This window comes from Epinephelus lanceolatus, chromosome 15, assembly GCF_041903045.1.
Source record: "Epinephelus lanceolatus isolate andai-2023 chromosome 15, ASM4190304v1, whole genome shotgun sequence".
Classification (NCBI taxonomy): Eukaryota; Metazoa; Chordata; class Actinopteri; order Perciformes; family Serranidae; genus Epinephelus; species Epinephelus lanceolatus.
Window position 1 is genome coordinate 34,180,449 of NC_135748.1, and position 15,113 is coordinate 34,195,561.

The 15,113-nt window shown below is 39.4% G+C and overlaps 2 protein-coding genes across 3 annotated transcripts; one reads left to right on the plus strand and one right to left on the minus strand.

Annotated features, from left to right (window-relative positions):
• LOC117266833 (putative deoxyribonuclease TATDN3) lies at positions 1-6,558 on the minus strand. 2 transcript variants are annotated; one of them, XM_078175228.1, is made up of 10 exons: positions 6,405-6,558; positions 6,286-6,318; positions 6,132-6,205; positions 5,548-5,632; positions 4,327-4,389; positions 4,127-4,236; positions 3,126-3,181; positions 2,933-3,045; positions 2,531-2,608; positions 1-396 (listed from the first exon to the last, which is right to left on the minus strand). In XM_078175228.1, exons 1-10 carry the CDS (start codon positions 6,468-6,470, stop codon positions 253-255), a joined length of 822 nt encoding a protein of 273 aa, XP_078031354.1. In that variant the 5' UTR covers positions 6,471-6,558; the 3' UTR covers positions 1-252. The 2 variants fall into 2 exon arrangements, with proteins under 2 accessions (XP_078031354.1, XP_033498099.2); XM_033642208.2 differs by having other exon boundaries at positions 2,531-2,611.
• Positions 6,559-6,641: 83 nt separating this feature from the next.
• On the plus strand, positions 6,642-15,113 carry fuca2 (alpha-L-fucosidase 2). The gene is made up of 7 exons (XM_033641885.2): positions 6,642-6,999; positions 10,058-10,245; positions 10,424-10,763; positions 10,849-11,059; positions 11,726-11,916; positions 13,283-13,391; positions 13,980-15,113. Exons 1-7 carry the CDS (start codon positions 6,812-6,814, stop codon positions 14,115-14,117), a joined length of 1,365 nt encoding a protein of 454 aa, XP_033497776.1. The 5' UTR covers positions 6,642-6,811; the 3' UTR covers positions 14,118-15,113.

The following is a 15,113-nucleotide window of genomic DNA, read 5'->3' on the forward strand; positions in this document are numbered from 1 at the left end:
TTAAATTATCTCATCTTCCTTTATTTAATAATAAATGGAGATAAATACATGACTTTCAGCACGTAAGTACAGTTAGTCAACATGTAGGTGTTTTAGCTTTTAATAGGCACCTCTAAAATTGATTCACACGTCGTCTGATGAGGTTTTTATTTACACTTTAGAGCATCTTGGATCAATCTGACTTCCACTTTAAATTACTGAGCTATAATTAGAGATATTATAGACTGATAAAAATAAACGTTAAAGGTTATGTCAGGGTCTGATGGCAGCTTTTATTTTTGGGAAGAGTCGGAGAGCGTTCTGTGTTGTCACCTCCATCACCTCCTGCAGCGACACTCCTTTGATTTTACTGATGTACTCTGCAGAGATACAGATGTTCTTGGGCTCATTTCTCACCTGCATTCAGGACACAGAAGAACAAGGATGTGACATGAGCAGGTGAATAAAACTTTAGGGGTTTTAATGGTAAACACATAAGAAATACACAGGGCTCCCACACCTTTTTACCAATTACTTTCTCAAAAGTTTTCCATGATCGAGTGCCCCAGGAATGAGTCCGAAAACCCAGAAATGAGTCATCATCTTTGCACTCGCAGTTCCATCGTCTCAAAGTCAGTGGGTTTTTTGAATGGGTTTTTGGTTAGATGCATCAAAGCTTAAAAGACTTTCAGGTTTTGTTCCATGACATAAAATAAGTCAGTAAATACCCAACTCGTGAATTTTGAAGCTTTCATGCGTCTTAAAAAAAGGCAGTAGCTAACAAGTGGCTAAATGAGATGACAGAACGTCATCACGCTGAACACAGCTTTACAGCGTCGTGGTGGTGGTGACATTAAGAAGCTTCTTCAGCTCTGCTGAGGTCACATGTGAGTTGTTGTGTCGTTAGGGTTAGATGGGTCCAGGTGAGAACGGGTGTTAAGTCGCCTGGGAGGGATCCCATGACTGACCAAGTCAATCAGAGAGGCGAAACGTCCTCAAGAAACTCCAGCAAGTCCTAATTTAAAGTGGGTAGGCTTATATTACAATACAGCTATATATATATATTATATAACACATACTTCACGAAATAAGCTAAGACTGCTATCGCTTGCCAATTTAGCTCATTTGTTGACCTTCCTGCCACCAACTAGCTGCATGTGCCAACAGACCAGACCGGCACAAATGCTCACTTGGCAACCTGTCAAATCGCACCCTTTTTTGGGGAATATAAACCAGAAGATCCTGTAGATGTTAGTGCAATGTGATGTGTGTTGGATTAATGTCTAATAATAACTGTTTTGTGACCTTGCCTGACCCTGAACATTCGTGATAAATAAAAGTTGATTGCCGTCATGTTCCTGAAGTCTTCCCCCGTCCAAGTGGATCAATGAGCCAACACACACGCCAGATATTTCATGGGTGGATGTCTGGATCACAACAGCTGATGATTCAATCAATGCATGTTTGATTGTATCACCAGGTATTATTGTGCTGAGTGTCTGTAAATAACTAACCTGTTAATCATCAACTGTTTTATCTACAGGTGGAGATTTAGTTGGAGCAGCATTTCCAGCATTTTCCTGTTTCTCTTTTTATGTGACAGCGCGTTTCTTTCCCTCAAAAGGGGGGCGTAGCCTTGGCAATGACACAGTGCCAGTCTGGTTTATGCATAACACATGATACTAGAGATGTTGTAATGGTCATGCATTGCAGCACTAGATTTTAAATAAGTAATACAAAGAACAGATCTTTGTCTTAACCTATATTATACAGAGGCCAAAAACTGTTAATTCCAAACCATCTCAAGGCCTGGAAAACAGTTTCTTTAAAGGCGCTGTATGTAAGAATGTGGCCAAAACGGTTACTGCACTCAAATTCAAAATACTGCCGCGAGTCGTGTCCGCCCCCCCTCCCCTACAGATTCGAGGTTGCTGGACAGCGGCACACTGGAGACGGATTTGTTTGCCCACGGGCAGCTGTGGCAGGGCCGTGTCGCCGCGTCCTTGATCTTCGGTTTTCCAGCGGACCGTTCGAGCAAGTCTGGCTTCTCTGCTGCTAACACTGCTGCCGGGATACAGCGGAGGAGCCGGCTGCTGTAGCTCAGTTGTAACTGTAACTGATGCTGAGACTCTACTGACTGTGTGACTGGTAGATGGCGGTGGGTGGCGCAACAGGCCAAAACAAAATTCAAAACATAATTGAACATAAGTCGATCATAAATAACATGATTTGCGGACCGTAAAGTATTTTTTAAAATGAGAATATTCTGGCTGTACTATTGTTGTCGGTGAGATCAGTATGCTATATGAACATTATTCCTTAGTCTCTGTGACATATTAGGAGGATTTTACGACTATTTGCTTTAGATTTCTTACATATAGCTCCTTTAAATACTTAACTTATCCAGGAATTTCATGACCGTTGGAACCTTGAATACAACAGATTTTAGTTTAATGTGTCACAAATATATCTGTAAAATAAAAGCCAAGGAGATATTGCAATATTACCCATATAAAAACATGCAAAACAAATGAGGATAAAAACACTTCACCTGCTTTTCTGGGCCGAGAGCAGGTGAATCAGTTTCTAGACAGATGTTCTCTAGCGGCAACTGCTTCACTAGTTTCTGCTTCTTGGTGGAAAATACATGAAGAAACCATCATTAATCATTAACATCAAATGTGATACAGTGAGCCAAGTACACATGTCAGTGCTGTCTAAGGAGAACATGTCAGCAGTTTAGGGGTGTAAACTTTAACTGTTCACATACAAAGGACAAAGATATTCAAACATCTTGAACTGTGTCTTTAAAATCCATGTTTTCTTGTTCATTTACACACAAATTACAAATAAGAATATGTGTATGTAAGAGTTGATGTGTTAGTGTTTAAATATTGAACAGGTTGGGTTATGATACAGTGTCAATTCAACATGATCAGGTGCTCTGTTGTACCTGTTCACTGCGTATGATGGATGGTGGAATAGAAAAGAAATATCCAGCCTTCACTCCCTCCATAGCAACAGATGGTTTCCCATCAAAAGCATGAAGCAGGGCTTTTTCGACACCTAGTGGAATGTCAGGGGAATTGCAGCTCACTTCTCAAATACAAGAGTAAACAGAAGACAATCTAAACTTTGCTGGTTACCTTGCTCCTTCAGGAGGTGGATGGTGGGTCTTCCTGCAGATCGTGAATGAACATTTCTAGAAATAAAACAAGTATAAAAATATTATGAAAGAATACTGATTAAGGAACAGAATATGAATTTCATGTTACAACACATTCCAAGCCTAATATTTTAAAGAAGCTCTTGAAAATCTCCTTTTATGCTGCCAAACACATCTTCAAATCCTGGGAACGCCACCAACAGCTGTTTGTTAAATAAGTATTGACTGTTTTCTCTAAGTCAAGAATTGTGAGTGGATTTCTTCAATTCAAATGTCAGAAAAAAATGTGCCTGCATGCTGATTAGATGCTCCCAAAAAAGATTTATTGAGCACATTTACGACATAATGACATAAATGACCTGATGATGACGTAATGTCAAAATTATGCTTCTACAAAAGTTTTTGTGGGAGCATCTAATCACTGTGTGGAATACTTTTCCCTTTATATTATTTTATTTATTATTTTATTACTATTTATTTATTTTATATTTTCACTTTATATTACCTTTCACTTATGTAACTGATATAATATTGGGATGTCCCTACTATAGATGCAAAGATAAACTGATAATCCAAATTACTTAACATATATCAAATTAATCAGCAACTAATTTGATAATTGATGAGTTCATTTTCTTGAAGAAAAAAAAGTAAAAAGTCTGATTCAAGTGTCTTAAAGTAGTAAACTGAAGTAAACAGTAAACTGAACATCTTTGAGTTGTGAAAAAAAAATAAAAAATTGAGGAAAAGCTGATCTTGGACTTGAAACCCTGCTCGACATTTGTCTATGTTTTCTGACACTTCATTGACCAAACAATCAAGTAATCGAGCAAATAATCAACAGATTAATCGACAATGTAAATGTCCTTTGCTGCAGCCCTAGTACATCCACTACTTTGTAAAGCTTGAATTCAAACTTTACCACCTGAGTTAATATCATCTACTGTAATCATCCATCTACAGTCCTACAGTGTGACTCACAAAGGGAGATCCAGTTCCTTGGCTATCTTTGCCTGACGAATGAGGACCTGTCTCTGGCTCTCTTTGTCAGTCTCACCACTGACATATCTGGGTGTAAAATCCAAACCAACCTAAACGACAGAAAAAAAGTTGATGTTAATACAAAAGAAAGCCAGGACAGCGCAGTCACATCAGAGATACAGATACTACATAATTATTACCTCCCCGATGGCCACAAGGTGGTCTTTGTATTTCTCTATAATGGGTAGAGCAGCATCTAGATCCTGCAGAAAGGACAGAGAAAACACCCTTTATACCTTCACTTTAACATGACAACTGCAGAAATACAAAAAACATTTAATTTTCTCAGTTAGGGCTCATGGAATTGTCCAGGTTTTGAGATATGTGTCTGAGATTTCTGCCTTCATCCCATGACAGTGGGTGTGATTGGATTTGTGTGTTCAAAATGTCCCTGTTACTCCGGAACCTCATTGGGAGCAGTTTTCATTGGAGCTACTTTCGTCCCTACAGAAAGTTTTGACAGCATGTTCTGTGGATCATCCAGAGTACTGAGGATACTGTTTCTGGAAGATGTGCTGCTGTTAAGTAAAGACGATTTTATTTATATAGCCCAAAAACACAAATTTGTCTCAGAGTGCTTTTCAATCAGTCAAACTGTTAAGATAAAGCACATCCATCTGAGGGTCTGTGTTGGCATGTCATTTTGCACCTATCTTTCCCCTCATTTACTATCAGCTCTCCACGGTCCTTGTTGAATAAAGGTAAGAAATGCCCCCCACAGTATTTATAAAAACATGCAATAGATAGCATATATTCAAAACAGACTGAAATAAGATTACGAAAATAAAATAACAAAATGGTAGGGATGCACAATACTAGATTTTTTGCCGATATGCTGATATAAAACAACTAATTTGACTGATAACTGATATCAATATACCCGCTTTTCCCCCTGTCTAATTTTAGTGATCATCAAGTCTCTTCTGTCGTGAAATTAACATCATATTATGCAGGTATACTCTTATCATGATGGCCCAACAGCAGATGGAGACATGAAATCCAATACTTTTCAATCTATGTAATATTCATTCATTGTGCAAAAGAAGACAAAGCATGTTGGCTGATTCCAATAGTTCACTTTAAAGCCGATATTGGCTGATGATATGCCTATATCATCGTGCATCACTAAAAAATGGAGAAAGAGAATGAAAATTCTAGGTTAATGAGGTGTATACATCAAAGAAGAATATGATCAGAGGAGATGGGTGATGCCAGACACTCTGGTAGACCTGGACCTCCTAATTTGTATGTTGTAGGTTGTGGTAGACATCTTAGAGAAAGTTCTCAAACCAAAACTACCTGTCTGGCTATACAGAGCAACAGGTGATTTGGGTGAGCTGACCCTTTACGCTCGAGCCTACCTGGAGAGAAGCCCCCCTCTGTTGCTCAGGGGAAGTGTCTTGAACAGGGTGGACTCCTAAACAGGGAAAAATAAACCCTGGAAACCTGAGAAAGAGTGAAAACGTCAGAACAAAGAGACAAGTGTTGTCAGTTTGTCGGACCTCTCTTAATCTCTTAATCAATATTCACTGAAATACCGAGGACCATTTCTTTGGAACAATTGTCTTCCATCTCTACAGTCATTTACATTATCGTTATGCAAAAACATCTGAAAAGGACTCTAATTTGCACAAACTCTTAACACCTTACTGATTCATTTGTATTTTGGGGGGGTAAATTGTATTTGTTTAACAAATTTGTATTTCTTCTTAGTCTGGAACTCATTCAATCATACTATCTTCGTCTATGTATTTTTCTTTTTATGTATGATTGTTATTTAATAGGGAAGGTGTCTTCTTAGGCCATATTTGGCTTCTAACCTCTCCTGCACAATGATTTAACTTTAAATTTCTTTTTCTTATATTTTATATACATGTATGTGCAACTAAACCAAACTAAGTAACACTTAAAATCCAAATTATGTCAACGTAATGGTTATAGTTACCTCTGTGACAAGTCGATTATCTTGTCAAATTCCCCAGCATGCTCAGCTACAGCTAATAACGCCAATATTCCAGCCTTGGAAATAATAGAGCAAAGAAATTAGTTAAACACACACAATATTAACAATGTATGGACGATTAGCTGAGGTGGCTCACCTTCTTTGAACTCTCTACCACCTCCTCTATGTCCTGATAATAAAAACAGTAAAAGTTAACGCTTATGAGAAAAACAGCAGATAAAATATCCACAAATATTCTTTAAAGTGTTCAAATACCTTGTCAAAATCCCCGGAAGAGATATGACAGTGACAGTCCACGTATCCATGCATGTGGACAGGCATTCAAACCGTCCACAACCAAAACATCACCTTCTTCCGCAAAGTTAGACGGACCGCGCATGCGTAGATCCAAAGGAGCGCGAGATGTACAGCGCAGCGTTGCCCGCGGAGGCGGCGTTCCATTGACTCTGATTGGCTGAGTGTCCCCGTGCACCAACGGTCAGCATATTTAACATTCCGGTCTGTATTCCGGCACCTTTAACTTCTCCTCCTCCTCTTGTTCCTGTCATATGTCTGCACTTTCCCTTTATTATTTTACTGTCAGCTGTGTGCTTGATCATGTGAGAGTCACCGTGTCCTCTGGATAGCTTCGCTTCACTAGACAAAGGGAGTTTTGATCTAAAATGGGGGTTTTAACGGTTTCTTTCCTGTTATCGATGCTGCTGATCGGCACCTGCAGAGCTAAATATGAGCCCACCTGGGAATCCATCGACTCCAGGCCGCTGCCGGACTGGTACGATCAGGCCAAGTTTGGCATCTTCATACACTGGGGGGTCTTCTCTGTCCCCAGCTTCGGCAGCGAGTGGTTCTGGTGAGTTTTAGCTCCCTATATCTATCTCAATACCCATTTTAATGACACTGTTTTAACCTGAAGGTCAAGCAGCTCTAGTACATGCACTACCTTGTAAAGTTAGTTAATATCATCAGTAATCATCTAATTACAGTCCTGCAGTATGACTCAGTGGGAGATCCAGTTCTTTGGCTATCTGTGCCTGACAAATGACCTGCTTCTGGCTCTCTATCTGGGTGTAAAATCCAAACCAACCTAAAACTGATGCAAAAAGTTATAATATAAATGCAAAGCCAGGACAGCACAGTCATACAAGAAATACTACATTATCACCTCCCCAATGGCCACATGGTGGTCTTTGTATTTCTCTATAATGGGTAGAGCAGCATCTAGATCTTCACCATAACGAGACAGCTGCAGACATACACCCAAATTACAGACAAACATCACATTTTCTCAGTTAGGGTCATGGGCTTTGTTCCCCTATTTCTGTTTCAGTTCCTATTTTAATGACACGGTTTCAAGTTCAGGTCAAGAAGAGTTTACGGGGAGTTTTGATAATGTTGGGGAGTAGTGAACATGTCAGTAAACTAGTAGTTTAACTACATTTTGCAAAAGCCAACTGGTAGTTCAACTACTTTCATGTTTTCATAGTGATACAAGTAGTTAATTTGCTTTGTATGATTTTTTTTTTTTTCAGCAGTTAACCAGTGAAACTATAATAAATGGCTATAAAAGAAGAGTTTTTATATGCCATTGCTTCTCTACTGTAATTAAACCTCTTTGACCAACCCGTAACTTCTCAAGGCTGTTCCAGGAAGCTGGATTGTCAGCTCACCTGTGACAAAATATTTGGCTACAGTTTTTAATGTTTTGAATCTGAATTTGTGAAACTAACTAAAGCAACATTACAGCAGCAAAGGGATAGCGCAAACAGGAGGCATCGGAGGAAAAAAATACAAAGCAATATATAAGTACATAAAAGAGTAAACTGGACAAAAACAAAGAGCAGTATGATAAGCAAACAGTATAAAAACACAAAACAATATTATGAGAGACAGACTGAATGGCTGATTTCACATTATTGCCTGATGGAAGTATTAATATTGTACAGTTTAACAATACTGATGTTGCACCTGAGTGATTGTAAGCAGTAAAAAATACAAGCAAGATATAATAATAATAAATATACAGGCTTAGTGTGGCAGAATTTACATTACTACATGTAAGAAGTATAGATATTTCACAGTTAGTAGATGCTGTACAAGTGATTGATTGATTGTCCGTAGATGTAGTATTTGTGGTCCACTAACTACTGAGTAATAAGTAGAAGTTGTTGCATGATATTTTAGAAGTTAACAGGCTAAGTGAGTAATCCTGCTTGGTGCAAAACCCCCACCCGTACCCTAGTTTCTGAAGTCAGGTGTCTGACTGATGCACATTGTCTTCAAACCAGAGCTGACACATTCCTCACATTTTACCATGAGTAGTGGGATATGTTGTTGTTTTTATTTATATATGACCTGTAGACAAGTAGGCACTTTCTGCAATAATTCCAGTCTAGTGGCTTTTTTTTTTTTTTTTAATTTGTTAATCTCATAGCAATCAAACTGTCAGTTTGGTAATTTTTTACAAAGTAGTTTGAGCTAGTTTTTCTAAGTAGCTTTAGCTGACCAAACTAGATTTCGCCCTGGGGTAGCGTTGCTCTGGTTTTACTTGTTTCAGTGTGAGGTAACTAGTGGCTTGTAAAGCTATAATTTTAAAGAAGCTTCCTGAATACAATGAAGTCTGCAGCTGACATCCATGCAATGTAGTTACACACAAACTGAAAAATCTCACCACAAGTTCAGGGTCCATTCACAGGGTGTCTACAGATATGTTAAATTTAAGATTATTATTTAAACCTTTTAAATACAACCTTATATGAAATTTAAGACCAAGCCTGCCTGCAAAAAAAATACTTACTATATATATAATGCTGCAAGGTGAGTGTGTTTGCTGATCCTGTGAGTTATCTATCTCCTTTAACTTTAGCTTATATTGGAGTTATGCTAGGTAGCGTGTGAAATAGAGTATGGTGAATGTGCTAGGAAAGGTAGTATCAGCACTGTTTCTACCTGGAGCTCGCATGTTCGGAGCCTGGGTTTGGTTGAAGGTGGCAGTGCTGTTTGGGCTGAGAAAGCCATGTGTAAGTAAGGTAAAGGAGGTTATTGGGCTGGTGCGGGGAGCAGTGAGACCTGGCATTAGGGGAGTGTCTCTGGGACGCCAGAGACAGCCTTATCATAGGGCTTAGGAGGTTATTCACTGAGTGCTGATCCTTTCTCTAGAGCACAAACTTCTTGTGTTTATTTAAAAAAATGTGAAGCAGGTAATGTGACAGAAAATATTTAAGACCCATTAAATCCAAATTTAGGACAATTTAAGACTTTTTAAGGACCTGTAGACACCCTGATTTAGTAGCACTTCTGGAACCTGAGGTCATATTTCCTCTTTTTTTTCTGAGCACCTTCAAGAGAATTTTGTCCATGTTAACCTCACATCTGATCGTCTCCTGAGGATGTTCACGTGGTATGACCAAAAGCTCCATAACAGTAACTTAACAGTCCTTGTGGTGAGATACACAACTTTTACCTTAGCGATAAGTCCTTAAAGTGCTCAGAAAAAGTGGAAATACACAAATGCAAGGACACTGGGCAAACAAACTCCATCTGCTGATGATGATCATGCAATAAAAGCTCCATAAGAGCCACCTTAAATAACTGGGGTCATTGTAGAGTTATTATAACACGTCATGGTTCAATGTGTTCACCCATATCAAGTTATTTAGTATATTACATGTCATTACTAACTAGGAAGTAAATCAATACAGAGGCTTTAATTGTGTATTATTTTCTCAACAAGCTTCATCCCCTTTATCAACAGTTTTAAAGTTTGTTACATCAACCTTAAATATAAATTGCAATTATTGTTTGACATACAGTAAATATAAATGTATTGTGCCATCATAGAATAAGACTGCTCACCTTCATTAAGTGGCTTGTCTTCCTTCAGCCTGTTTTGTGTTTGTTGTCTGTTGTAGGTATTACTGGCAGAAGCAAAAACTGAAGCCATTTGTTGAGTTCATGCAGAAGAATTATCCTCCAGACTTCAAGTATCAAGACTTTGCACCGCAGTTCACTGCTGAGTTCTTCAATGCCAAAGAGTGGGCAGACATCTTTGCTGCATCAGGGGCAAAATACATTGTCCTGACCACAAAACATCATGAAGGTACAGGACATGATCTACTTCCTGTCTCTTAGTATTCTAATTGTTTAAGTTCTTTACAGTAACAAAAGATCATTTTAAGGAGCTAAAACAAGAATACAGCTCCACATATTTGGAGTATGCGTGTCATGCTGCATTCTTTCAGCCGTGCAGAAGACATACTGTTTTACCTGTTTTTCAGGTTTCACACTTTGGGGCTCAAAAAACTCCTGGAACTGGAACGCAGTGGATGTTGGACCAAAGAGAGATCTGGTGGATGAGGTGGCGAGTGCCGTCCGTACTCACAGTGACCTGCGTTTAGGGCTGTATCACTCTCTCTTTGAGTGGTTTAACCCACTCTTTGAACAGGACGCTGCTAACGTCTTCACTACAAACTACTTCCCCACCACTAAAACTCTACCCGAGCTCTATGAGCTCATTGCCAAGTACAAACCAGAGATCCTGTGGTCTGATGGGGACGGCAACGCACCTGACAAGTACTGGAACAGCACAGGTTTCTTAGCCTGGCTCTATAATGACAGGTAATTAAGTTAAGTCATACAGTTAGTGTGTGTTAGATTTAACATTTACACAGCCAGTGTGACATTTACCTGCATGTCTTCACAGTCCTGTGCGAGACACGGTGGTGACGAATGATCGCTGGGGCTACGGCTCCATCTGCAAGCATGGTGGATATTACACCTGTGCTGATCGCTACCAGCCGGGACACCTGCTCAAACACAAGTGGGAAAACTGCATGACCATCGACAAAGGGTCCTGGGGTTACAGACGCAACGCTCATCTCAGCGACTACCTCACCATCGAGGAGCTTGTATCGGTGAGACCAAGATCTCCTTTATCTGTAAACTGTTTTATTAGCTTGAAAAAATCAATATGCATGATTTAATGACATATATATATATATATAGAGGATTATGCATAAAGGAACACTGTGTAAGATTTAGAGGGATTTTGTGGCATCTAGCTGTGAGGATTGCAGATTGCAACCAGCTGAAACTTCTCCCCAGCAAGAAATCCTTCAGCGTTCTTTGTTCAGGAAGTTTTTACCATGAGCCGAATTATCCATCGAGGTCTCCCCCTCTCCCAAACAAACAGGACCAGTGATTAAAACTGCTATAAACACTGAATAATGCAGTTTTATGTTAAAAATCAGTGTTTCTCAGAGGCTGTTTGACATGTCGCAGACAAGCTGCTGGTCGAGGACCTGCACCTGTGTGCTCACCTTTTTTATCTGATAACTGAAGATCCAGATGTTCAGGAGGTGTTTACCATGAGCCACATTATCTGCAGAGTCTCTTCCTCTCCAAAACAAACAGACCTGATCTTGCCATTAAAAACGTAAACTGAAACTGTAAACTCTCTCTGTCTCTCTGAAAGTTTTAGTCCTGTACACTCTGGGGGAACAGCGCCCTCCAGCTGTAAAGAAACATTTGTGCAGTAAAGCCACACAGTCTGTTCAATAAAATCCAACCTGGTGTTTCAGACCCTGGTGGAGACTGTGTCCTGTGGGGGAAACCTGCTGATGAACATCGGTCCGACACACGATGGACGGATCATTCCCATCTTTGAGGAGCGCCTGAGGCAGATGGGTCAGTGGCTGAAGGTCAACGGAGAGGCCATCTACAACACAACAGCATGGCGGGTTCAGAAAGATAACGTCACTGCCAGTGTCTGGTGGGTCTCTTGTTTGTGTGTATATGTGGTTTGCAGTGCGTACGCAAGCTTTTTAAGGAAATTTATAGTACAGATACTTTTTTTTTCCCTTAGCTTTTTTGTTCTTCATGTTTGGATGAAAAATCCCTACATTCTTAAACAGAATGTGAAGGGAGGATTTTTTATTTTTTTTTCCCAGCGCTATATTGGGTGTTTCTTTGCAGTTAATTTTGTCAAAAGTTGCTAAGTAAAATTCATGTATTATGTACCTACTGTTAAGTGAGTGAGTAGCATGTGATTTTACAAATGATGATAAAGACATTTTATGTTGGATTGTTGGTATGAGGTTGCCTGGTCACCTGGGGTCTCATTTATAAACTTTGCGTATGCACAAAACGAGGCCTGAAAGAGGTTTACGCTACTTCCCACGCAAAAGTTGTGATCTATAAAAACAGACTTAATGGGAGAAACTTTGAACCATGCTTAGAGACATTTTAAAGACAGGAAATTGGCGACGCAGATGGTAAGGTAAAAGCCTGATTGTAGAAATTGTCGAATATTTTTGGTGCACGCCGTATGTACATTTTTAGTATGGAATTTATGCATCACTTTATGACTGAGACCCCAGGACACCTCCATCTTGGCTAACTTTACATTAAAGTTATACTATGCAGGATTTTCCTTTAAAACAATGTATAGACTCATACAGTGGTTATCCCTCTCAATCACCATTTATGAGCCACTAGAAGTGTGTGGTGGTGTGATCCTGCCCTCTACCTGTCTTCTGCTATGTGTGGGACATTCCTGGTCATGTAGCCCCCAGACAATTACAGCCACGGGTGAGGTGAGGACTTAGTAGCTGCATGAATCTAAGAGGAAGCTACAAAACTGGTGGATACAGCGCTGAAAAACACAAATATAGCTTGAGGAAATGCCAAGCAAACAAAGCTCATTCCAAATTGAGAGTGAATCTGTGGACGTTCACTTGAAAGAGAGGATGGGGATGAGGAGCAATGCAGAGTTGGCCTGTTTTCCAGCAGTTAGCTTAGTTAGCTTGCTTAAGTATGGGCTTTTTCATCACAACAAATATTGACATTCCTACAGTAGTAAAGTGGATTGCAGAGTACGTACAAGGAGTGTAAATGTTGTGTTTACAAACAGTAACTGACATTTCCTGCACAGTACACCTTTAAGGACCACATTACCTAACTAACTGTTTGACTTACATTGTGTCATTGTTGACATATTTGTAGCTGTGTGTGATTTAACATCCTCACTCTCAAGTCAAACAAACTATAGTGTAATAAGATCAGATATTGTTAATGGTATTTTTAAGCTCATATAGAAGCCTGTGTCATTGATAATAATTCTATGTATATCTTGACAGGTACACCTTCAGACCACAGGAAAAGAGCATCTATGCCACTTTACTGAAGTGGCCCACTGATGGATCTGTGATTCTCAGTGAACCTCTGGCAACACAAGCACAGACTCAGGTAAGATCAAAGCCAGAGGGATAAATCAGTCAAGCTGCCAATATATAATGTACAGACGGGTGACAGATTAAAGGACAAACCTGAATAAATGAGTAGGATGACAGGATGACAGGATGACAATGTCCCCATTCACAGGGAACAGGGGGTCACTGAATGGTTTGATGAGAATTAAAATGATGTGAATCATACGTTTAGGCCTTCACAGTCACTAGATCTCAACCCAGTCAAACACTTCGGGGAGATTTGGGACTGACGTGTTGGACAGCTCTCTCCACCACCATCAAAACACCAAATGAGGGAATATATTTTGGAAGGATAGTGTTCATCTCTCCAGCAGAGTTACAGAAACCTTTTTTACAGACTGTAGTGAAGCTGTGGTCAGAGAAGAACCACCATCATGAGCAGAAAAACAAAGACCTGCCAGTTTTTAATTAAAGGCTCAAAATATTGGTCTAACTCCACTAGAAGGTCCAATAACTGCACTGCATCCTGGGAAATGAGGTTGACTCACTGTTCACACAGCACCTCTCTCTTTCTCTCCCCCTCCCCTCTCTTTCTGTCAACCTTGTTGCTTTTGTCCTAAAAAAGGTGGTGCTTCTCGGTCACGGGCCTCTGCAGTGGGAGCCTGTGAAGCCCAGCGGGCTGCGGGTGCTCCTGCCCCAGCTGTCCTTCAGCCAGATGCCCTGCCAGTGGGCCTGGACTCTGAAGCTGACAGGTGCCACTTAGAGGGAAACCAGAGGCAGGTGAAGAGGAACTGACAGCGCTGCAGTCCAGGAGGACGACCCAGGGTTTTAATGTTGACATCACTGAACTATAAAATGTACTGCACTGTCTGCCAGCTGCACTATTACATTAAAAATGGTCTTTTTTAAAATACTAACACAGGGCAATCAAAAATAAACACTAGTACATGATTATTGTTTTTGATTTGGAAAACTCTGACGATTAAAGTCTTATATTGTAGCTCCGGTGGTGGAAAGTAAACATGTACATTTACCCATGTTCTTTACTGAAGTACAGTTTTTAGGTATTTAACGTGAGTATTTCCATTTGATGTACCTTTAACTTCTACTCCGCCACATTTTGGAAGCCAATATTGAACTTTTTACTTCACATTTTACTCCACACATTCATCAGTTACTCTGCAGAGTCATGTTATTAAACAAAATATAAATCAAATAATAAATTGTGATGTCTTATGGATTATCAAATAGTTGAAAATGATGCTTAAACATGAATGCATCATTAATACCTATCCAATAATATAATTTACACTATTATACATAGAGTACTTTTACTTTTGGTACTTTGAGTATATTTTGATGCTCATACCTTTAAATGCAGGGATTTTATTTGTAATATTTTACAATTTAACTCTGTGGAATTACTACTTTTACTTCAGTAAATAGTCTTAGTATTTTTACACCGCTGTCTGGCTCAGAGTTTCCCAACTTTGGGACATAAAAGTCATTTTTAGGTTGTGTTAAGGTCGACCTACAGCCTGTATGCAATGATCAACATGTGACCTCTCTTTACATCAGAACTGTGAAATATGTCAACTTGTGATTTTTGGGTAGTTTTTCTGCACTGTTGTGGTTTTTGTTAAGCCTACATGTTTTTATGTGATTTTTTTTAAGTAAATCTGCAGCATTTATCAAAGTGGAAGTGAATGTTTTATATATGACGGGATGATTTAATAAAATAAATGAAGCCTTCAAGCAC